The following is a 23,840-nucleotide window of genomic DNA, read 5'->3' on the forward strand; positions in this document are numbered from 1 at the left end:
AGTACATCAAGATTGCTGCAAAAGATCATGACTATATTGAGATTGCAATTAATATTAGCCTAATCACTCAATGGAGTAACTTATTCTATTTCAATCACCAGGCATCATCATGAGCAAGCATGAATGACAGGTAAATGCATGCTAGAAAGGTAATTTGCTATCTTGAAAGAAAACTATTGCCAGTAGTAAATAAATAATATAATTAGTATGCGTGGAGCAATTGTAATAATAATAGGAATTTATGGTACCGCTAGTGTATTTTGACTTTATTATAGTAGCGGTGAAGATATACCGCGCCAGTATTCCTCGAACACTATATTTTTTCACGAAAATGATAGCTATAGCCTATTGTAATGTTAAACAATTTTAAATGCAGCAATATTTTGATGCACGAATAATAAAATATCAGATGAACACTTCAAGAATCGTAAAAAAAGCCATTGATTGAAACTATAAACCGATTTTATTTTTGAATTAAGTAAGAATTTGGGAGTGGTTTTATTTGCGGTTGGGTGTGCACATTATCACTGATAATGATTGCTATATTCATTTAACTATTTCACAGGTATTTCAATGTTGTCAAAGGTTAGTTTGGAATTCATAACGGTTACATGAATCGAGTATTTAGGAATTGAACATAGTAGACGCCACCATCTGTGATATATATTTACTTCACTTCAATAAAATAGTTAACACAATCTAGACAACTGCATTAGTATTTACGATTATGAGTATAAAGCCGCTTTCAATGTGATAATAAGCATGAAATTAAAAAAGTTTACACCAAATCTCGCATAAAGCTGTAAGAATGTAAACCATTACAAAAATATCGCATTGCAATTATATCGTCTTAATTCTACTATAGATATATGATATTAACTGTAACTCTACAGAACATTATAACATTTGAATTTTAATAATTCATAGCCACCGCCGAGCGCTTATGTTAAGTATAAACCTTTTCATTTCAGTAGCTTCTTTGCTACCGGTCGCCTCTTCATGAGTTTTTCAATATTTTCTTTGATTGAAAGAGGATCTCCGTGCATAACAGACAAACGTTCACACTCTAGCTGTCTCTGCTCTCTAACTTTTCTCGCGATATCAGAATAACGCTACACAAACATCATAAAAATTATTATCTAATACAAGTACAGTATAGTGATAACCACTAAAATACTAAAATTGATACTAACTTCTTTAGATTCACTGTCTAAATTTCTATAGTTGCTCGATAGCTCTTTTAACCAATCCTATTGAAAATAAAATACAAATTTGTATTACAAAATTGATTTTAGAAGCAATCCTTGAATAAAACCAGTCGATAATATTAAGATATCGTGCCTGAGGTGATATATTACTAGGACGTTGATTAAAATTCTCTTTTATGTACGCAGCTAACGGTGAGAAGCTGTTCTTTGCGGGAAAGCCAAGTTTTTTGAGCTAATCATGATAACCATAGTTGTAGGTTACGATTTGTAACAAACGATGACGAATAGTATTGTTCATGACTGTAATAACCTGATTTTTGACCGCTGACGAAATTTTCTTCCTTAATTTCGCCAATTCTTGCCTTTCGACAGCTTCTCGAGTTTCTCTATCCTCTAATAATTCATTATATGTCATCATTTCACGTGAGAATCTATTTCGATCAATTTGCGCTCGTTGGTGGTATTCCTATTTTGAGTAATATATATAATTAAATATCATTGAAAAACTTAGATTACAGCAACAGATGCATATAAATCACAGCTGTTTAAGGGCGTCGTCATTTTATTATAGTATCATACTGTATAAAATACTCTACTTCGAAAAGGGGTTTCACTTATAGCCTTTTATGTCCATTTGGCTACTTTTATCACGTATGAATAGAGCTGGCAACATAACCAAAGTAATTTTTCTCCTTTATTAAATTCCTAGATTTGCTACGAGTGTAGCAAGTAAATTCGTATTTTACCTCTTTTTCTTCTTCGCTCATATTGCGCCAATTGGAAGATGATTCTTCGGTGAATTCCCTGATTTCTAATTGGACGTATAAGATTAGTTAAATAATATACAATGAATGACCACAATCAGTTATACGATGTCACTCCTAATAAATGTACACATTCATTTTCAATGTTCAAGATGGCATTATAAGGTAACGGTAACCGATAGTAAAAGTTATTGCCGTCATACTCTTTATGCAAGTCGTAACTAATGTTATTTTATGACCATGAAACATGTACAGTAATAGAAAATGTATGCATTGCATGCCTAATAAACTGTCCTTGTTTTCCTGCGTATGAAGTTTACATATTGTACTTTATTACTGCTGCAGCATATTACAAGAAGTGAAAAGAAAGTGTAGTTTAGTGTGGCAGCAACTGTCGTTCAATTGCAGTCTTTGATAAAAAATTTTCATATTTTATGTTAACAACCTGGAACTTGGCCACTCTCTTTAGCTTGGTTCCATCGATCCGTCATATACATGAGATAGGAATTTCTAAAAGGAATTACAGTGCCATTGTCAATCTTAAGCATAGTATATGTGCTGTGCAATACATGATCAGTTATGTAATTATCGTATTCCTCTGTCCACTACAGTATTGTGCGTGTATGGGGTACGGGAATACATGCCCATATTGGACATGAAGGATATAAAGCACTCCCACTTCGTTTTGAACTATATACGTATATACTTGCAAATGGGTATTCATTATTTATAAAAATATATTGGTCTGGTCTACTATACCTTGCTCTCTTTGGTTTTTTCGGGATCACTGTTGAGAGGTGAGCAACTTGTACAAGAGAGTTACTTACAATCCTACAAACCCTGTAAGAGTAGAAAATACGAGTAATTAACGCGTTTTACATGCTATGGCATGATTTTTAGTATTTCTAAACAAGGAGAGGCATTCCTATGGAAGTAGTGTTTATACAGCCCTGGATGCAGTACAGTATTGCATTATCCATTTTGCTGTTAGTTAAGCGAGTGCCTGTGTGTGTCTAAGCAGTGCTGTATAAGTATGTTATAGTCAATCTAAGAAGTCCACATGCTGTAAATGATGAATTTTATTCATTTTGTTATGGCTAAAAGGCAGATCCTGAAGATGAAAGTTCCATCATTTGAAGCGGTATTTTTACTACAGAATAGGATATACAAGTCAATAAGGGTAATGATAATTATGTCAGATTTGAATATTAGTTGGAGCATTGCCTCACTTGGGTATTTGTGCAAATCATATAATGCAATACAGTACAACAACAGCACTGTACATGCAGATTTTTTGGATGCAATCGAACGGATAATTCAATACTTGTTTGTAACGGAAGCATTCATTCATTCATTCATTATAATTACCATTGAATAAGATTTTCAGTTGAGAACAATCTTTAAGTGTGTCAGCAAACTGGTAGGAAAGTTATTTTACAAACGGATATTACTATTAATAAAGTAATGCAATTGAATACTTTTTATCACTGAACGCTCTGCTATTTTCCATTGGGACTTTTAAACAAGTTTCGATAGCAGAGAGTATTTGTTAGCTGCTAAAGGGGGAGAAATGTCGATAGTTATCGTATGGAAGTGATTTCTTGATGTTCTTTAAAATAAGCAAGAGTAGTTGAGTAGTGCACCAATTAATTCATGGAATTGATTGTCGTTGTTGTGGTGCAAACGGGCGGAATCAACTTGGTTGTTCTTTTAAGTTGATCCCAAATATGATGTCATAGCAGATCCAATTTGATGCAAGTAATGCACTGTTAAAATTAAAATAGTTGATAACAAGAGCATTGGTCTGCAGCAAAGGAGGAAACTAGTTCAATCATGTCTTGATCAAAACTGGTCTATCCTTTTGCGACTTTGTGGTTACCATTCAGTAGCACAAGCGTGTGACTAGTGATGATTTTGGACCCGTTGGGTTCTTTTTGAATTCAACTAGCGAGCACTATGAGCAATACTGTTTGTCAAGAAGGTCCTATTCTACTGTCGCAGCCGATCGATGAGCTCTATCCTAGGCATTTGATCGTCTTGTGACAAGAAATTGTTGTATTGACTACTGCATGGACATAGCCTGCATGATGAAGCACTAGGAGAAGAAAGGATTGCCAGCATCATTTTAGCCTTTTGGATTGCATCAGTAGTTCAAACTGGAGATAATTGAATGATCTGAATTGTAGTTGGCTCCCTTACCTTACTGGATTTCTGAATAATGTTATTACTCCAGCAGCAGATAGCATCTTGATGAGTTAAGTTGGCAATCTTGTTTGAAAGGTAAGAATGACTGGTAGGAAGATGCGAGCCAAAGCAATTTTGCGCTTGGGAGATGAGAGTTTTAAAAGGTAGGTAAACAGTCTAGTACACTCACACATGTACTGTAACATGAGGGAGCATTGCAGCTCTACACTGAGCTCGTTTCGATTTGACCATTACGATACCGTACAGCAATGCGTTACTACTGTACTATACAGTACAGTACTGTAGACCGCGCTAGCTTACAGTACATACTGGACAGTACTGTACACACTGTACTGTACTAGTACCACCCCAACATGAGGGAGCATTACAGCTTTACGCTCAGCTTTTTTCGACTTGACCACCATGATACCATACAGCAATGCGGTAGTACCGTACTCTACAGTACTGTACACTGTACAGTAGAGCACAGTCTACAGTACAGTACTGTACTGTAGACCGCACCAGCTTACAGTACTGTACATACTGTACTGGACAGTACAGTACTGTACACACTGTACTGTACACTGTACTGAACTGTACTGTACCACCCCAGCGATACTCTTGTCAAATTTTGTACAGCAATGGAGAATGAACGACAGTTGACTTTTCTTTTGCCTGTATAGTTCCCAAGAAATTCTAATCCTACGCAATCAAGTTCAATAGCGTACAACGATAAGTTTAATCGGCCTCTCTTGATTTTGCCACTACTATCGTTAGGATACAGTCTATCACAATTGTCCTAAAATTGATTCATACAACTTGTGACATGGATAAACTCTGGGGTAGCAAGTCTTGCAGAATGATGTGTGAGCATATGGATTACAAATGGACTTTAGACGATTCCATTTCACTATCGGTAACTTCGTCCAATGAAGTTTTGCGATTTGCAAGTCTACTGTGCACTCGCAGCACTAGTGTACTTGAAGTCAAACTCTTTTTTGAGCAGTTAGTCAGCAATGCAGCGGCATTGGAAAAGGATTGTACTGCACTTTATTAGAGCTTGATTGGACTCCATTTTATTGGCAGGTAACGTTTGAAACGTATCCACTTCCCGCTTCCTGTGCATTATCGCCACGTGACTGATGTGAGACCGATCTATCGCTAGACCATACTGTACAGTACCGTCATTCAATATGAGCTTGAATGTACAGTACAGTACTGTACAGTACTCTACAGTGTACAGTCTACAAGACTGTACTGTATGGTATCAAGCACTACCGTACTGGTCGAGATTTTGCCTCACTCTACAGTACTGTCTGTTTTTACTGTCCATCCGTGCTTCGTGGAGTTTATATACTGTACACTTTGGTATACTGGACGCGCACGATTTGGCTGACGGGGGGGAAACTTTCTTAACCAAAGTGAATTAACTTCCCCGACCACCCCAACCCCACCTGGGTGGTTGGCAATGGTACAGTATACCTATGTATGTACTGTAGGACCATATTGACCAGGGATGAATCAACTGCGGCAAGCTGATCGTTTCGATGGCATTCTCTAGCAGACGTTGACAATTTTTGCTGCAAAACCCTACTGTCATCGTGTAAAATGATACAATGAGCACGATAGAGGAGTAAAGCTCACCGCTATGAAAATGCTATGATCATCATTACTGTTGGTGCCTTGCTATGAAAATGCTATGATCATCATTATTGTTGGTGCCTTGATCAAGGCACCAACAGTAATGATGATCATAGCATTTTCATATACTGCCCAATGCCCGTAATCGTCCACGATCGCAATCATGCTGTACAATAAGTGTACATACTGTACTCTACTCTACTCTACTGAGCGGACCGATTATGGTGATCAACATCGACTAGCCGCTTGCCTACCACCGGCTACGTTTATATACACCACTCCCTAACTACCGTTCTGGAAAGTGAGTAAAACACAACACGACAAAACTGGTGCATTTTAGAGTGTGCATTGTAAGCAGGACTAGAAAATAGTCTAGCCATTTCTTAAATGTCATGGATTGACTGTCCATACCAATCAGGCCAATACATGGTGATTGGTTGAAACAGTACTAGTAACAGCTGTTGAAAAGCAACTTTAGCGTCAAGTTGAACAATATCATAGACTAAATTTGTATCAGGTTTAGCTTTGGCCAAATGGACAAGTCTAATTAATGCTATTTCCATAATAATGGCAAGAAGAAGAATCATATTGACAAGATCGAGTAAGTCGAGCAAGCGGGCCCGTCACGTTGGTAACGCTTTCACTTGCATACAATACTACCTATCGACTAAAGTGATCGCCATGCAAATAAGCTTTTGACCTGAAACTCCAGTCGTTGTTGAGGCTGTCTACAGCGCAGAATCCGGTATTGACGTCTATTGACACGGCGGACGTTGAGCGTCCCTTTTAGCGTCACTTTGACATTCCCGCCATCTGGCCAATGATCATCATGATCGTCATTGACTATTAGCCTACTCTAATCATTGACTGACTCAGTTGGCGCGTAGTATCGCTTTTCAAAGTTAAAGGTCTGTTGAAAAAGACAAAAAAAAAAAAATAGAATAACAATTCAAGCCCTCCCCAATATTCAAGTATATTGATTAAAGGAATCGTGGCGATTGATTGGATATCGACGATCGAAATTTCCATTGCTGATTCAATCCAGGACTTGTTGAATGAAATCATCATGACTTTCCATGGAAAAAATCCACCCGATGATCGACCAATTCGATCGGAATACGATGAGTTATGCCTAAGTTTGAATATGGATAAAGATACTGCACAAACTGCATGGCAACGTTATCAAGATATCAAATTAAAATTTACGTTAGAGGTAAAACAATTTTTTATTTTTTTGGAGGGGTGGGGGGGGGGAAATCATTGGGCCCCATTGTACATTATCTTGATTCATCATCGCCTATTCAATCCTATCACCATGTCCAACTTAACATTGGATACGAGCCTGCCATGTCGTCGTCGATGGCAATAGAGGACTTGTTAGCGGTCATCATGTCCTTATGAAAACGATCGCCAGGTCGAGTCAACAAGCTAAACGCCACGGTAAAAATCAAATGCATGCGACCGATAGTCAATCCAAATGGAGATACATCCTATGCTGGCTTGAAAGCGTTAAAATAGTTGTAAACCTTTCTCCTACCTTTGTCGATCTCATGTTTTATCACCATTTTCCTTTGTCTTTATCATCATTTCTACCCAACAATACTCCTATCCTGATGGAGCTAGCGCTTTTTCAACTTGCTCCACTGTAGTAATCTTTCTTAATTCATTCGAAAATGAATATTCATCCAAGAGACATTGCCAACGAGCATGGAAACAACATCGTTGGCACGATACAGTAGTAGAAAATCACTACAAATGATCAATCAGGCTTTACCAGTTTTTTTTTTACTCGCATAACCTATCGTATTGTAGGTTTCCTTCCTTACTATTGTTAAGATAGGATAAACGCCATCGTCGTCATGATAGACATCATTCGTTCTGTGCTCTAAATAATGGTAGAATGACGACCATGGCCATAAAATAACATGTAGTGTAGGATAGTACGAAGAGGCAATGGAGTAGAGTAGAAATTCAGGACTCAGCTAATCAAATCAATTTGATATTATCTCTTTCTGTACTGCAGTAGAACTATTTTCAATACATCTTGATCATGATATTCTAATCTTCACTCCTTTTGAACATTTGAACTCGCTAGCATAACCTCGACGTCGTAATAGTCTGACTACATTACCTTATACTTTTTTCCCTATTGTACACTTGAAATACTGTACCAATCTTTTTGACTAGATAATAGATACCGACAACCAAATTATAATTTATACTTAATCATCGCTACAACCACTTCCAAGATGATGATAATCACGCTGATACCATGTCCTTGTACTTTTCCTATTGTCCATTTTGATTTGACACATGGATAATCATCAATAACAATTTAATGTGCTGTACAGTACATAGCTTACGCTTCAATCCATGTTTTCGCCAACAACCATCATATATTGCTAACCGATGTACTGTATCTTTCTACACTAAGAGATTCATGCATGATTATCCTTTGCCATAAATGTACAGTAGTATTGCCTGTAGAGATCCGTTATCAATCAGACTATGTTCCATTTGTATTTCCAACATCGTATGAGAATTGCAGTATACGAGCAGTTTGCCTTAGGCGACGATAATTTATTTAACGCAAGCTTTGCCCAACTGACTTGTTTGAATATCCGATCGGAAGAAAAAAGAGAATAGCATCGATGATGCCATCTCTCTACTTGAAACTTTGTACATACGAATATCGTATATAGACTTGCTAAACTCTGCAATCTCTCTTAATCCATACAGCAGTAATGAACGATCAGACATTTTATTTCCTTGGCAATTTTTATATTAAATATTTATTTAGACCATAGTACTGCAATACTAATACATTTTGTATTGCCACGTATATACTGTAAGTATACTCTAGAAAATATAGTACGCCATAGAGGTGATCAGACCATATTACATTGATATTTTGAACGTATTAAACTATAGACGAACTATACTATATATATTTTAGTAGATACCGATGTCACACGAGTATGAACAGTATTTCGGTAAACTATCTTCATTAATTTCACTTTAACATCTTTCACGGTAGAATTGCAACATAATGAACTCCGTAGTTTAGCCCTAGTACTAGAACTGCTCGTATGTAAATAATTATTGTGAGGTTATATAGCCTAACCAGTTCCTTTGCATTTTTCCGATATTATCCACACATCGTTAATACTAGAACTACTCGTATGTAAATAATTACTGTGAGGTTATATAGCCTAACCAGTTCCTTTGCATTTTTCTGATATTATCCACACATCGTTAATACTAAAACTACTCGTATTTATTAAATAATTATTGTGAGGTTATATAACCTAACCAGTTCCTTTGCATTTTTCTGATATTATCCACACATTGGCATGTACCTTTACAGTACAGTATATTAGGTTTATTAACCAATTCATGGGTTTTACATTACTGCCCTTTTAATATGGATTGCGATATAATGATATTATCTCTCTACTTAAACATACGTTCATAGGGTACAATAGAATATGCTAGCAAAGAAAATAACAACTCTTACTATGTCTACGTTGATTACTGAGTAGATTGAGCAAGCATAACATCTTGCATTGAATCACCATTACTGAAGATTTCCGTACGGAAATAGATCGGCAAGAAAAATATTCACTTTAGCGTTAAATGTGTAATAGTAATGCAGTACGATCAGACTTGAGATTTAAAAGTATGACTGAAAAAGAATCTCAACTACATCAATCATCTATCTGCTAATTTTTTCGTTTTGGATTGATAGACCTACAAATTTAATCTACTTTAATAGTAAGCAAATTGACTGTCATGTTACAACCTAGGGCAAATAGACCGACAAATTTAATCTACATTAATAGTAAGCAATTTTACTGTCATGTTACAACCTAGGGCAATCATCTTCACTGGTTAACCTGCGCGCTATTTGTTGCTGGCAAGCAATCACGATTACCAACTGTAGGAGAAGGAATCCAAGTGGGTAACTGTATTTCTCTCAGTCGTCTTATTAAAGCAGCTAATCTAAGGTTTGTCAATAAAAAAAATTGAGTTCATTTGCATTTTACTTTTCTTTGCTACAATATGAGTAACGTTAATACAGTATAATTCTTATCATAATTGCCATGTTCTTTTATATTTTAATCCATCATCAGCTTAATTGAATTCTTCAATAAAATCGATAAATGGATCGATATGGCTTGCTTAGATGAGGATTTTCGGGGTCAAATAAATGTTATTGAAAGAAACTTCGAAGTCGTTAGTGTCATCTATAAGAATAAATTTGAACCCATCTTTCAACATTTATTCCAATCTAATGTAAATGACAGCGTGCCACGACGCAAATTAAGGTAATATGTAGTATTTTTTGCAAATTACTTGTCAACAGATTCAAAAATTAAAATAATGATCAATACGTAGATATTAACACTAATCTGGTCATGCAATCGTATCTTTTACATTTATTAATAATCAATCCGCACATCGTAGGAATGTTTTATTGTCAATTAATTGTAGATGGATAATCCAGAAATCGTTATTTTGCAATAGCATTATAAGTATTGAGTTACAAATACATTAGTTGAAATGAATAGTGAAATATAGGTCCGAAAAATCTGTACTACAGGTTCTCTAATAAATGACATATCATCCCTCTGCTTACTGGATACAGTACAGTCTTGGTCTTAGTATAAACTGCGAATTTTAAATTTTAGTATGCTGTAATAGGAGCATAGAAGATTAGCCCTGGATACGGTAGCATCATTATCAAATGATACACCTTATTTAATCTATTACATGTTTTAACAATTTGTTTGTCTATAATGCCATACGGTTAACTTGTTAGCGCAATGACTACGTTAAAGATATTGAAGAATCTATAGGACACTTTAATGTTGCTGTATACAAGGGATGGCCTAACAACAATAGTTTGCTCTTCTTATGACTGCATTTGGCAGTAGAAACCTCTATAATCATATACTCTTTGAAAGACACATTTAGTATACTGTTCCGTATATTTAAAAGTATAAAAAAGAGGCAATGTTGACGAAACTTTATATTGCCTTTGACCAGAATATCCTTACAATCATTCCGTTCTATTCCTTAATGACATTAAGAGTTTCGAATAATCCTATTCAGCATAGAAACATCAGAGGGTAGTCATTATTATTTAATAGAAATGATTACCAACAAACAAAATATTACAGTATACACGTGTTATCGATGCATTATTAAATTAATAGAAATAAATTGACTAATGATATTGAATACAAATAAGTAATTATTTTATAGCTATGTAGCTACTACAGTAACCTATGTGTATATTTTTATAGCAGTTATTATACAACTACAGAACTGTAAACTATGCTACAAATTTTATGCTGTGCACTAAATAAAAATTGTAAAACTTAATCTCAACGCTATTACATAATCACACGTTATACAACATTATTATTCACTGAATTGTGGTGCGTTAAGTGTATTATGTCTACATGGAGTTCTGTCTTATGCCAAATCTAGACTATCATGTTTATCATCGATAAAAATGACTTATATGTTCTCTAATGTCTGGCTTATAGACACTCAAAAATATGTACTTATCAACAAGTTTTTAGCTACTGCTGGAGCTTATATCTCTTGATTAAAGGTACAAGCATTTATTGAATTTTACTAGAGTTTGATTTTTAGTTATTTTGTTTGTGTATGTTATTATTTATCTTTTATAATCTTTATAGGAAAATATCCTGACATCAGGACTGATCTGGTTAATTCGTATCATCTCCTACTATGCTGTATTGATCTTATTTATGCTAATATCGTTGTTGCAAACAGAAGGGACCTCTTAAATCCTCAATTAGAATCGGGTCCGGAGCTTTAATATTGCTAAATTATCTTATGTCTTTATGATGTACTATAACAATAACAATGAACTTTTCTAAATTACTATTGATTCATTCAGACGCTTTAGTAGAAAGCGAAAGCAATTCCAGTCCAGTATCAGTTATCGAATATTTATGCAAACGTTATGAAGGTATCTATAACAACCATATTTATAAATTAGATAAAACTTCAAGATTACTAATAAATCTTAATATATAACATCTACTCTGCTATTCAACAGGTATATCTATAGAAGTTAAAGCAATCAAGCAACATCTTCTCTGGCTTTATCTAGAAAATTTATTTGATAAAAATGTAATACCTTCTTTTTTGTGAAAGAGCAAAAATTACGTAGTTTAAATAATTGATCCGATATCAACTTGTTAATTTAATTTCTAATTGAAGCGATGCTTGATTTTGACGCCAGTACTAGAATTATAGAAAATATTGTAATATTCTATATTTAATGAACCAAGAATCTTTGCTAAAAATGGTTATCCTAATATTTTTCAATTTAATTATATTAGCATCTTAGAGGCAATAAGAAAACATTTTGCGGTCTGCTCGATCAAGGCAATTTCGATTATAATAAGTAAGTAATTCCTTATGAAAAATCTAATAGCTATCAAATTGTAACTAACTTAATGTTTAATATTTGTAATCAATAGCAAATTTGTATCAAATTCCTATGATGAATTTGTCTTATCCAGTGGTGACTTTGATGAGAGGATCTTTCTTGGGAGTAATGCTTACCTAGATATTGGTACGCCAGCGAAACTGCCGAAGGCGGCTCATACTACAGCAGAAGCAAGGCAAAATGTTACTAGAAATTTACAGGATCGATTTCAAAATAGTACAATGATTCCACAAACACCGTTAACTGGCCGTAACTTCCTTAATCAAAAAGAAGAACGGTAGGCATAACTTACTCTCTGAAGAAATTACTTCCGTATCATGTACGTACAAAATTCTAACAAATTGTGCTACTTATTCAAAAATGATTAGAACTCCTGTTTCCTCGGCAACACTTTCTGTTGGTCGTTTACAAGCTCTATTAGCTAAGTGGACTGTTTCACCTTCTAATAAGTTGTTGGCTATATTTGGGTAAGAATCACACTGGTACTAATATACGATATAAAGTGAAGAGCTTTAACTTCAAGCATCAATTTTAACTAAATCATAATCGATATCAACATTTCTTAATCGTATAGGGACTGTTCGAACGATCTTCTGGATATCATTCAATCTCGCATTAATGAATTAAAGGAAACTTTTTATGACAGTTATACAAAGGTAGCACCAGAATTGTTCATTGCCGAGATAATTTATCCTTTATCCCAGTTTGTACAAGATCCCATACTCAAACATGTAATGTTATTAACATTCATAGATTGATGATGAAAGATCAAAATCACCGATCGATTTTGCCGAAAATAGGTGGAATCTCGGGATAAAGCTATATTATAAGGTGATTTGAAGGTTTATTAAAACTTATCGACATCATACGTATATGAGTAAATTAAAATGGCCATTTATAAATTGTATTTATTTTTCATCTCCTCCATGCTATTACATTGCATTGTCAGATTTTGATAGCTAATGTAAAATAAGCTCTAAAGAAATTAACTGTAACTTAATTCTCCCTAAGTGGTAGTGTTTCGTTATTTTTATACTTCTTTGCAATAATTTGTCATATTCCATAACTTATTAATGAATGAGTGTGCCCGTTTCTAAATACAATGTATAAAGCGCTTTTGCTATCAAAAACTGATGTAAGCTCATACAATTATACGTTGCATGTCCGCTACAATTATCAACCTGAATAAGGTGACTTGTTGCTAGTCTTATGACTACTTCTATTCCTAATATTGCCTTTTCTCAAATAGACTCTTGAAAGTATTATCTTGGCCGAAAAAAGGCGTAACAAAACTTCTGGAGAACTGAAAGTAATACATTTATTTACTTATTTATTTAAATCAATCCTTCGAATAATGAATATTGGTTACTGATCCGAATTTAAACTGCCAATCGATGAGTCTGATCCAATTGGCCTTATACTCATTTATTGATTTATTCTAATAGATCTTACTTGAAAAAGATGTTTTTCATCGATCTTTATTGGCGTGTTGTTTGGAAATCACAATTTTCTCATATGGATCACAAAAGACCTTTCCATGGATCGTTCAAGTTTTCGGTCTTTCACATTATTACTTTTATAAGGTAGATAAATATTAAATGAATTATAATAAAGCAATAAACGTGAAACTGGTGAACATTATGAATGACATCTATATTTGTTATAAAAGGTAATCGAAATTGTTATACGAACAGAACATGGATTGCCTCGTGAAGTCGTTAAACATTTAAATTACGTACGTTTATCCATTTCTTACAGTAAATGACATTATCATGATTTAAGCATTATTCAACAAAATAAATGAATTATTTATATAGATTGAAGAGAGTATTTTAGACCACTTAGCCTGGGTATCAGGTTCTCCATTATTTACAGCATCCGATAATGGTTTAATTGCTATTCCATCTTATGAAGAGGTCTGTATCACGAATTTTCTTCGTTGCTATATGTTATATTTAAATATAGTACTGGTCATTATACCTGATAAAAAATTCACTTACTAAATTACTTATTAATTTTTCATTGAATAGGTTTGTATTCCTTCTAATGAAGAAGGACATTCCAACAAACCAGCAATAACAAATATTGTACATCCACAAATGCGTAGATTAAATCCTGCTTTAGCTGGTAAAGTATAGTGTAAATAACTGATAACAGATGTACGCGGTATTTGTTTTAATTTGTCATGTAATGTATTAGGGCCAATAGAGTCGAAAGGATTCCCTGTTGCGGAAAGATACAGTTCCCCTATGAAAAAGAGCATAGAAGCAAGAAGTATTACCGATGCTAAGGACACTTCGAAGCCAAAACGAACGGGTTCTTTGGGATTATTTTTTAGAAAGGTAGATTGCCATTATGTAAATAATATTACCAGATAACTTTCTTTAGTAAAATAAAATATTAACATTTTACATGCAAACTTTCTCGATATTAGTTTTATTACTTAGCGAGTGTAAGACTGAAAGATCTATGTCGTTCGTTACACCTAGGCGAAGATTTAACATCCAAGTTAGTGACTTTCCTAAACAAAAATGATAGTACTACTACGCTAACCATTATATTCTTGTAAATGTCACACTTTCAGAATCTGGACATGTTTTGAATATTCAGTTATGCACTGTCACGAATTAATAATTGATCGACATCTAGATCAGTTGCTAATGTGTGCCATCTATGTCATTTGCAAGGTATTAGAACTATATGATATAATTTCGGTCCCTAATGTTAAACCCTGATTTTCATTTTTCCTGTAATGTTTATTCTGTTTCATCCTGAAAGGTTTCAAGGAAAAATACAAAATTCTTGGAAATCAAAGATTGCTACAATCGTCAACCACAAGCTAAAAAACATGTAAGGAAACCTTTCATTATCATGTCAACACAAATTCAGCCGCTCATCTTCGACATAATTACATTTTATCTCTTTAATTTATTGCTTAGCTTTATCGCAATGTATTAGTGAGAAAACGTAAAGGGAAAAGTGATAACAAATCGGTTGAGAGTAGTAGAAATTCAAGTCCTGTTAGCCCACCAATTATTATATCTGGGTCAACGACCATTTACCAAGAGCAGAACGAAACTGCTATGCGAAGTTCCAGTACACTATCGCAAACGCCAACCCCATCTTGTTCTGATGTTGACGTTGAAAATGGCGAATTAGAAGACGTTCGTGGAGACTTAGTTCAATTCTATAACGAGGTGTATCTTGATGCAATGAAAGAATTTGTGCTACGATTTTTACCGGAGAACGGAAATGTAAGATGATATCATCATTTCTATAGTATCCCTTGCTTAAAGGCATTAAATCTGTTCTTACCAGTTATCTCTACATCACAAACTAGTGTCTTCCAAGTTTATCACCTTTGCCAGCAAGTAGAAGCCCGATAACATCACCGAGAAAGGTCACCCAGATCAATTTTGGTGCTATGAGTAGATTAATATCTAAATTATCGAGAATTAAAATGTTTTATTGCATTACATTTTAGTCACAAGTATCAGGGCGACATTCAGTCTTTGTATCTATATTTGGATGTGGTAAGTAAATTTTACTGTTGTCAATGGAAGTCGGTAAAGCAAATAGGGTATTATTCGTATAATTTGATTAAAATCCTTTTGACTATGTCAGATTCACCACCACTATCACCGAAACCGAAAATGTTATACTCATTCCAAGAAAGCCCAGATACGGTAATTACAGTAGCAGAAGCTGATGCTATTTTATGGATATTTCAACTAACTGAACAGACATAATCAACTATTCATTTTCCACTATAGATATTAAAAGATATCAACGATGCCGTTAAACAGTCAGAAAGAACTGGCGATAAATCAAAAGCCTTTACTGCACGTGGAAGAGCAAAGCGTGCAATTTTACAAAATGACGAACCGGATATCTTACCCAAACGAAGTCGACAAAGTGAAGTTTTAACTAAACGTTTATCTAATTTAACGTCGGATAAGGAAAAAGTTAAACGATCACAAGGAGAATAAATATTAATGTAACATGAATCACATACGATGAATTAAGTGATTATCAATTTAATCTATCGTCGCATATGTATCATTTATTACAATTCAGTTTTAGTAATTTGTCATGATATGTAGACAGTACTGATTGACTTACAGTAACATGTATATTACTTCAACTATTACAGTTTCATAGTGAAAAATAAAATTTTGTATTACTATTGTAAAAACAGTGTAATTATTTAATATTAATTACTACTGCTCTTACTAAAACAATCGAAATTTTTTACATACTGTATTATTACTTAATTATACCTTCATCATTGAGCATATGTACAAATAATATTATGAAGATTGTAATAAACTCTATATTAACTTTTCTTATCAGTATGACAATATAACGTATTGCTAAAGGGTCCTTTAGTCGAGTCATTAATTATTGCCCTAATCCAAGCATAATAAAGTTGATTTCGATCAATATTATCAGAAATAATGAGGCGAGTTTCATTAGTTACATAGGCTATAACACTTTCTTGATTAGATTGTTGTAGCCATATTTCAAATAGAATTTTATAAGATTGTCGTTGTTGTTGGTTGCACAATTTTATTGTCCATGGTAAATCCCAGGTAATTGTGATGTTACTTTTACCTTGATGATAGCCAACAGAGCAAGTGATATTGTCAACACGTGAAGGTGGAAATTGTAAATGGCGATGCTGACCTTCGTTAGTTGTCCAGTACTGAGTTTGTTGATCGAATAATAAGGTTAATTGTTGAGAGAATGATTCAATTTCAATAACAGTATCTTGATAAATATGATATAACCAATTTGGATCTTGACAACATGAATGAAGTGGAACTTCAACTGTGCCAACAATTTCTTCTTGTTGATGATGAGGCAAATGATTGATTCCACCTAATTGACTCGGATACTCTGGATGAGCAATGGAATGACTACTAATTTGATTTGTCCAACTGGCATAATGCAATTGGATATCAGGTAGGCCAGCCATAGTCTTATAAGGCGTATAATGATGAGGATTAATTGCATACGGAAATAACTCCAACAGAAATGAATTTTGCGGTAGAAATAATCCTAATATTAATGCAGAACCATGCATACCAATTAAACCAATGGTTTGGCACGATAATATAGATAGTTGATGAGTTATATTATAGTCTTGGCTATCTTCAATGGATAAGGTAATGACATTTCTCTTATATTTATCTGCAATAAATTGTTTCAGTCGATCTACATTGATAATAAGGCGATTGCTATGTCGTAACATGATGACAATAACATTATCATCGCTCTCCAGTTGAGATGCGGTCGATATTGGGCAATGAATGTTTAACTTTTTCATGATGAATTGTGTAAATGTTCGATAAGGAAATGTATTAGGCAATTTTCTTTGAATTGGACCTTGCGGCGCGGATGACTGGAAACCATATTGATACCAAGTAGTCATTTTGGAGATCCCTACGATAACTTGTTGGAAACAAATGAGAGATCCATGCACATTGTCATTGTTATTATTATTATTATTATTTTTATTGTTATGATTACGAGTGTTGAGCAAAGATATTAAATCTTTCTTATATAATGGTAAACGATTTGAAAATAAATTATATAGGTATGCATAATGAGTAGGTGGTTCTTCATCGAAAAATATTACTTGAATATTATCAGAGTATAAATTGGAATATTGACGTAATGTATAATATAACGGTATTAAATCATCATGAATAACGTGCATAATATTACTAGGGTAAAAGCGACGAAAGATTAAATGATTTCCATTCATTATAACTGATGAATTTAAATTAAATTTTTGGCTAATGACTTGCCAGGGTAATTCTACAAAATTAAAGTATTGTCTGTTATGATCTTCAACCGATGACATATCTAATAATGTTGGATTAAATCGATCATCAGGTAGGTTATCTCGTATGGATTTAGTCAAGCCATGGATAAAAATAAATTCATCATAATTATAGGAATAGCATAAATGATCGAATTTGCAAATACGATTGGTTGAGTGATTGCCCCAACACCATACTGATGATCCACGTTGTAATAGTGACATGATGTCGTTTATCTTTGTCTGATTATGAGCAGGAAGATGATCAAGATTTTGATATTGATGAATGGCCATGGTAATCATTAATGCAACGATTGGCGTTACAGCCATCCAATAGCGGATGTACAATTGCATGATGTCTTCTACCGCTTACCAAGTACCACTCAAAAGATTTTGATCATTACTATCTATTGTAGAGTATAATCAAGAGCTGAAGTATTGTACCTATTCATGAATAAAGATTGATATTACAGGTAGAAAATGTTGTTGATTGTAAGGCTTGGCAGATGGCTGCCCATTTTGCTCTCCTTGAAATCGGTTGCAGACTTGCAATTGAGGAAGCGGAGACAAGCAAAAGCCGTCCGTATGTCTGTAGACGTTACGGTAGCCCACGAGGACCAAGCAGTGTACTGTACTGTACTGTACAGTACATACAGTACAGTACAGTACTGTACACTCAATCATTCGCTACAGTACTATACGTACAGTACTGTACTGTATACTGTACAGTACAGTGTACCGTAACTGTACTGTACTGTACTGTACACTGAGTACAGCACAATGGTACAGATGGACGTACGGCTGGACTATGTCAAGATTTCATCATGCTCATTGCTGGCAGAACCAAGCGTACTAGTAGCTCTAGCTCAGTCTAGCCTTATGTACCGGAGTCGATGTCAATGGCGGATTTGGCTACAAATTACTGAGCAGCAACAACTTCATCGTTCTACTTTAATCGACATTACTATTGGTTTTAATTGTTACTAAGAGCTAAATTGACCTTCAAGGTAGATTACTAAGTCATTTCAAATGGCTTATTATACCTTTATGGTTAGAAGGTGTGCAACTGTACTGTCACATGCACCAATTTCCTCTGTCTTATCCAAGGTAAATGGAGAAATGGACAAGCTATCATTTTTCCATCATCACTCTAGTTGATCGATTGGATTGTATTCTATACTCGATGTTAAGCTATTTCTTGATAGTGATAGCATTATTCTGGCTTTGTATGTTGTTAACAACGTTCTTGATAGCAGTCTTGTATAGAAGATCGTAAGTTAACTGGATATGGATTACTCTTGTTTTAGTCGTCTAGGTCTAATGGATTGTTCCATTCCAAATTATCCACTCATATAGCACGATGGAATAAACCTCCTCGAGGTGAGACTACGCAACGATAGCCATTCTTAGCCGATGCTTACAATGAATGATAAACAATGTTATTAGTGTATACGATCTTCACCTACTACTACTAAATTGCATGAAACTATTTAGGTTTTGAGAAATTTTATAGTAAACCACCTAATAAAAAGAAAAACGATACTTCGTCGCCTGTTCCTGATCAGTCCAGTAATAAGACATCCAAGCCGACGTCGGATCAACAAGCCAATACGAAGGAACCAAAGACCACTACATCGACTGCTGCAGCAGCTGACCAAATTCATCACAGCCCCAAAGAAGCGTCCAAGCCATCTCAATCCAGTCAAGGTCATCTGTTGTATAAAATGACCAATATCAACTCGCGCTATAAAAAGTGCAGTGCCATCATATGAGTACGTATGCTATTCACAGTTTTGAACTCATGCTATTTTTTTCAATTAACAGAACCTGTCCAAAAGGATAACAGTGATAAGACTAATTCAATAGAGCAAGACAAACAGCATCAACAAGATCAAAACTTACAAGCAGATAACAAGCATGATGGCAAAGGACCATCGGTAGCCAGTGATACTCCTAAAGATGATCCGAGTCCTGCTCAAAAGGCGCAGGTCGAGAAAAGCAAAAATGAACAAGATACTAAAAGAACCGTTAGCGATACTGATACACCCGAGGATGATAGCACCACGCCAAGTAGTAGTAGTAGTAGTAGCAGCAGTAGTACTAGTGGTGGTGGCGATCATAACAAGAAAGACGATAAATATTGGTGGGAAGAGTTATCGGAAGCCAGAATGAGACAGATTGGTTTAGGAGTCGCAATAGCTATTGGAGCTGGCTATTATTTATATACTACAGATCACAATGCGACTAGAGAAATCAATTGGCAACAATTTAGAGTTAACTACTTGGAGAAAGGATTAGTAAGTCTGATAATAATCAAAGTATTAAAGTATATCAATTTACTATAATATTATAGAATTATCTAATATCGTCTTATTTATAGTCATGCTTTATCGTTTAAATACCTAAACAGTTAACCAAAGTCATTTTTATCAAAATTTAGGTAGAAAAATTAGTCGTCGTAAATAAAAGTTATGTAAAGGTTTTTCTTAAAAATCATGATGATGGGGTAAGGGTACAAGCCATAACACTATTGTTGATTTAGCGACAATAATAATCTAGTCAGGATTTTAATTGATTTGAATTATACAGATGTTCGAATCCCCGCAATATCATTTCACCATTGGAAGTGTAGAAAATTTTGAACGAAACTTAGAAACTGTTCAAAGAGATCTCAATGTTGATCCTATAGACCAAGTTCCTGTAGTATACGTCAAACAATATGAATATCTGTAAATAAAATCTGTAATTTATCAATACTCTTTTTATTTTCTACAATAAAAGCATTCCATGGAAATGATCCTTAATGTGACTGTAATTTATATTAGACGAGAAATTTTACTGCTGTCTCCAACTTTACTCCTTATTGGCGGTATGATTTATGCATCAAGGAGAATATCCACTGGTAGTCGAGGTGCAGGAGTAAGTCAGTTCCAATATCACAACTAACTGTATGACTTGAATTTTGAGTTGACGAATCATACTTTTATCAATATGTTACGTAGGGCATTTTTGGTGTGGGACAGTCTACTGCGAAATTTTTTAACAAAGAAACTAATATTAAAGTAAAATTTAGGTGAGAATCCATGTTTTGATAAGCCAATGTGTTTGCTAAAACAACATCACCTATGGGATATAAATCAATTATGGTCATATTTTCCCTTCTTACATTCAGTGAAGTAGCAGGATGTGAAGAGGCCAAGATCGAAATCATGGAATTTGTTAATTTCTTAAAGAATCCTAATCAGTATCAACAACTAGGTGCAAAAATTCCTCGGGTACGTTTTATAAATTAGATAATAACTAGAAACATGATAATTTCTTATACTCATCTCTTGATTATGATCTAGGGAGCTATCTTATCTGGCCCTCCAGGTACTGGTAAAACACTTTTAGCGAAAGCAACTGCTGGTGAAGCTGGAGTACCTTTCTTGAGTATATCTGGCTCAGAATTTCTTGAAATGTTTGTTGGTGTTGGTCCTGCACGTGTACGTATCCTGCACAACATTTTCATAATCTAGGGTATACAAATAGTCAAGTTTTTACTCTTTATTTTTTTCCATCAATTTTTTCTTGATTAGGTAAGAGATCTTTATGCTCAAGCTCGTAAGAATGCACCATGTATTATTTTTATTGATGAAATTGATGCCGTTGGGCGATCGCGCAGTAAGGGTGGTCAATTTGGTGGACATGATGAAAGAGAGAATACCTTAAATCAATTGTTGGTCGAAATGGATGGTACGTAACCTTTAGCTAAATTAAAATTTTATAGACTACCTCAGTAAAGAAATTCTCACTAAGTATCTTTCCAACTACCTTTATAGGCTTTAGCAGTACAACTAACGTAGTTGTTTTAGCTGGTACAAATCGACCAGATATCTTAGATCCAGCCCTTCTCCGTCCAGGTCGATTCGATAGACAAATAGTCATTAGTCCACCTGATATTAAAGGAAGGTTTGTACCATCTATTTTTGTATACACATGCGCTTATGTAAGATATATTTATACACCGTATACCACCCAAAAGTACTAATACATCAAAAATCGAACTGTCTACAGGTTATCAATTTTTAAGGTTCATCTTAAGCCAATTAAAACTGATCTCGATATAAATGCAGTAGCTCGTAAACTAGCTGCCTTAACGCCTGGATTTACAGGTAAATTCTGTGATATATCCAGTATCAATCGTCTTATATAATATGACACGTTTACTAACGATTTAACTACTTTGCTACCATTTTCTAAAATAGGGGCTGATATTGCAAATGTCTGTAACGAGGCCGCTTTAATTGCTGCTCGACATCTTTGCTCCAAAGTCGAATTAACTCACTTTGAGCAAGCTATTGAAAGAGTTATAGCAGGTATTTTTAAATTGAAATAACAGCTGTATCTATGATACTATTTCAATTAAACCGACTGTAACTGAAATATTTAGGATTGGAAAAGAAAACCCAGGTTTTACAGCCTGAAGAAAAAAATGTTGTTGCCCACCATGAAGCTGGACATGCTGTTGCCGGATGGTTTTTGGAACATGCCGATCCATTACTTAAGGTTATTGCCAAATTAAATAATTACATCAGAAAAAATTATTATACGTATGCAATTTTCAAAATTTAACAAATATTGAAAATAATATGTGTACTTTATGTTTGCATCACAGGTTTCGATTATACCTCGTGGAAAAGGATTAGGATATGCACAATATCTACCGAAGGAACAATATTTATATACGACTGAACAGGCTAGTAATGATCATGTTTAATGCGTTTATTGAAGCTAAAACTAATTATCTTAATACTACTGTCACAGTTAATGGACAGAATGTGTATGACGCTTGGTGGTAGAGTAGCAGAACAAATATTCTTTAACCGCATAACTACTGGAGCTCAAGATGATCTCAGTAAAGTGACAAATAATGCTTATGCTCAGGTAAAAATTTCATAGAATTAATTACTTACTGTTCCTGCTCAAATTTAGAGAAAGTTGTAGGAATTGATTAATTTTCTTTTAAATATATTCATGAAATCAAATACGCGTAGGTTATCAAATTTGGTATGAATGAAGCCATTGGCAATCTTTCCTTTGATATGCCTGGTGACGGAGAACCGATGTTTGAAAAGCCTTACAGTGAAGCTACTGCTCAATTGATTGATGAAGAAGTTAGAAAATTAATTAATTTAGCTTATGCAAGAACTACAGAATTGTTGAAGAGCCATAAAGATGATGTTGCTAAGGTAGGCAATAAATTTTGTTGATCTCCTTGTATTGCCATCAATCTTCTCATAACAATTTATTTGTTGAATTGGCTAACTACTGTAGATCGCTAATTTACTATTGGAAAAGGAAGTACTAAATCGGGACGATATGATCGAATTATTGGGTCCTCGTCCTTTCCCAGAAAAATCAACTTATGAGGACTTCGTTGCTAATACTGGCGGTGATGAAGAAGATACTAGCTTGCCTGAAGGGCTAAAAGACTTTTCATAGGTTGAAAATTCACTTTTATGAGCTAAAATTCATCACTCTTTTATAACTAATACTTTTACGGAGTATGGTAAATTTGCTCGGCAATGTGTTGCAGCTTGAGAATTCATTATTTTATACAACAAAGGTGTAAGCCATTTGTAATATAAAAATTTGCAAGCCGATGTCATTCGCTATAATAATAGCAATAATTGATAATTTTGCATATGTAAAAAGCTTATACGTGTATTTGGTTAAAATTT

The 23,840-nt window shown here is 34.4% G+C and overlaps 4 protein-coding genes across 4 annotated transcripts; 2 read left to right on the forward strand and 2 right to left on the reverse strand.

The window, feature by feature from the left end:
• Positions 1-962: 962 nt before the first annotated feature.
• On the reverse strand, positions 963-4,218 carry TRIADDRAFT_59858 (uncharacterized protein; the record flags this gene model as incomplete). Its single annotated transcript, XM_002115896.1, has 7 exons — positions 963-1,112; positions 1,194-1,250; positions 1,519-1,674; positions 1,955-2,019; positions 2,418-2,482; positions 2,732-2,812; positions 4,172-4,218. The coding sequence occupies 7 exons, from the start codon at positions 4,216-4,218 to the stop codon at positions 963-965; spliced, it is 621 nt and encodes a 206-aa protein (XP_002115932.1).
• A 2,645-nt stretch (positions 4,219-6,863) lies between these two features.
• On the forward strand, positions 6,864-16,279 carry TRIADDRAFT_59859 (uncharacterized protein; the record flags this gene model as incomplete). The annotated part of the gene is made up of 25 exons (XM_002115760.1): positions 6,864-7,010; positions 9,671-9,804; positions 9,931-10,125; positions 11,353-11,420; positions 11,509-11,637; positions 11,733-11,804; positions 11,895-11,968; positions 12,181-12,245; positions 12,322-12,567; positions 12,659-12,757; positions 12,865-12,946; positions 13,044-13,121; positions 13,540-13,599; positions 13,736-13,873; positions 13,960-14,025; positions 14,108-14,206; positions 14,321-14,417; positions 14,490-14,632; positions 14,725-14,798; positions 14,875-14,977; positions 15,069-15,140; positions 15,230-15,544; positions 15,775-15,823; positions 15,915-15,976; positions 16,064-16,279. 25 exons carry the CDS (start codon positions 6,864-6,866, stop codon positions 16,277-16,279), a joined length of 2,883 nt encoding a protein of 960 aa, XP_002115796.1.
• Positions 16,280-16,641: 362 nt separating this feature from the next.
• On the reverse strand, positions 16,642-18,336 carry TRIADDRAFT_12816 (uncharacterized protein; the record flags this gene model as incomplete). Its single annotated transcript, XM_002115897.1, has 1 exon — positions 16,642-18,336. A coding segment is annotated over one exon (1,695 nt), but the record flags the coding sequence as incomplete, so codon positions are not given.
• A 1,559-nt stretch (positions 18,337-19,895) lies between these two features.
• Positions 19,896-23,601, forward strand: TRIADDRAFT_30182 (uncharacterized protein; the record flags this gene model as incomplete). The annotated part of the gene is made up of 16 exons (XM_002115761.1): positions 19,896-20,414; positions 20,558-20,623; positions 20,707-20,846; positions 20,943-21,036; positions 21,120-21,190; positions 21,290-21,392; positions 21,465-21,602; positions 21,696-21,852; positions 21,939-22,068; positions 22,174-22,271; positions 22,365-22,475; positions 22,550-22,665; positions 22,775-22,870; positions 22,924-23,043; positions 23,154-23,348; positions 23,434-23,601. The coding sequence occupies 16 exons, from the start codon at positions 19,896-19,898 to the stop codon at positions 23,599-23,601; spliced, it is 2,322 nt and encodes a 773-aa protein (XP_002115797.1).
• Between the last annotated feature and the right edge of the window lie 239 nt (positions 23,602-23,840).

The sequence above is a fragment of the Trichoplax adhaerens genome, genomic scaffold, assembly GCF_000150275.1.
Source record: "Trichoplax adhaerens TRIADscaffold_12 genomic scaffold, whole genome shotgun sequence".
Lineage (NCBI taxonomy): Eukaryota > Metazoa > Placozoa > Uniplacotomia > Trichoplacea > Trichoplacidae > Trichoplax > Trichoplax adhaerens.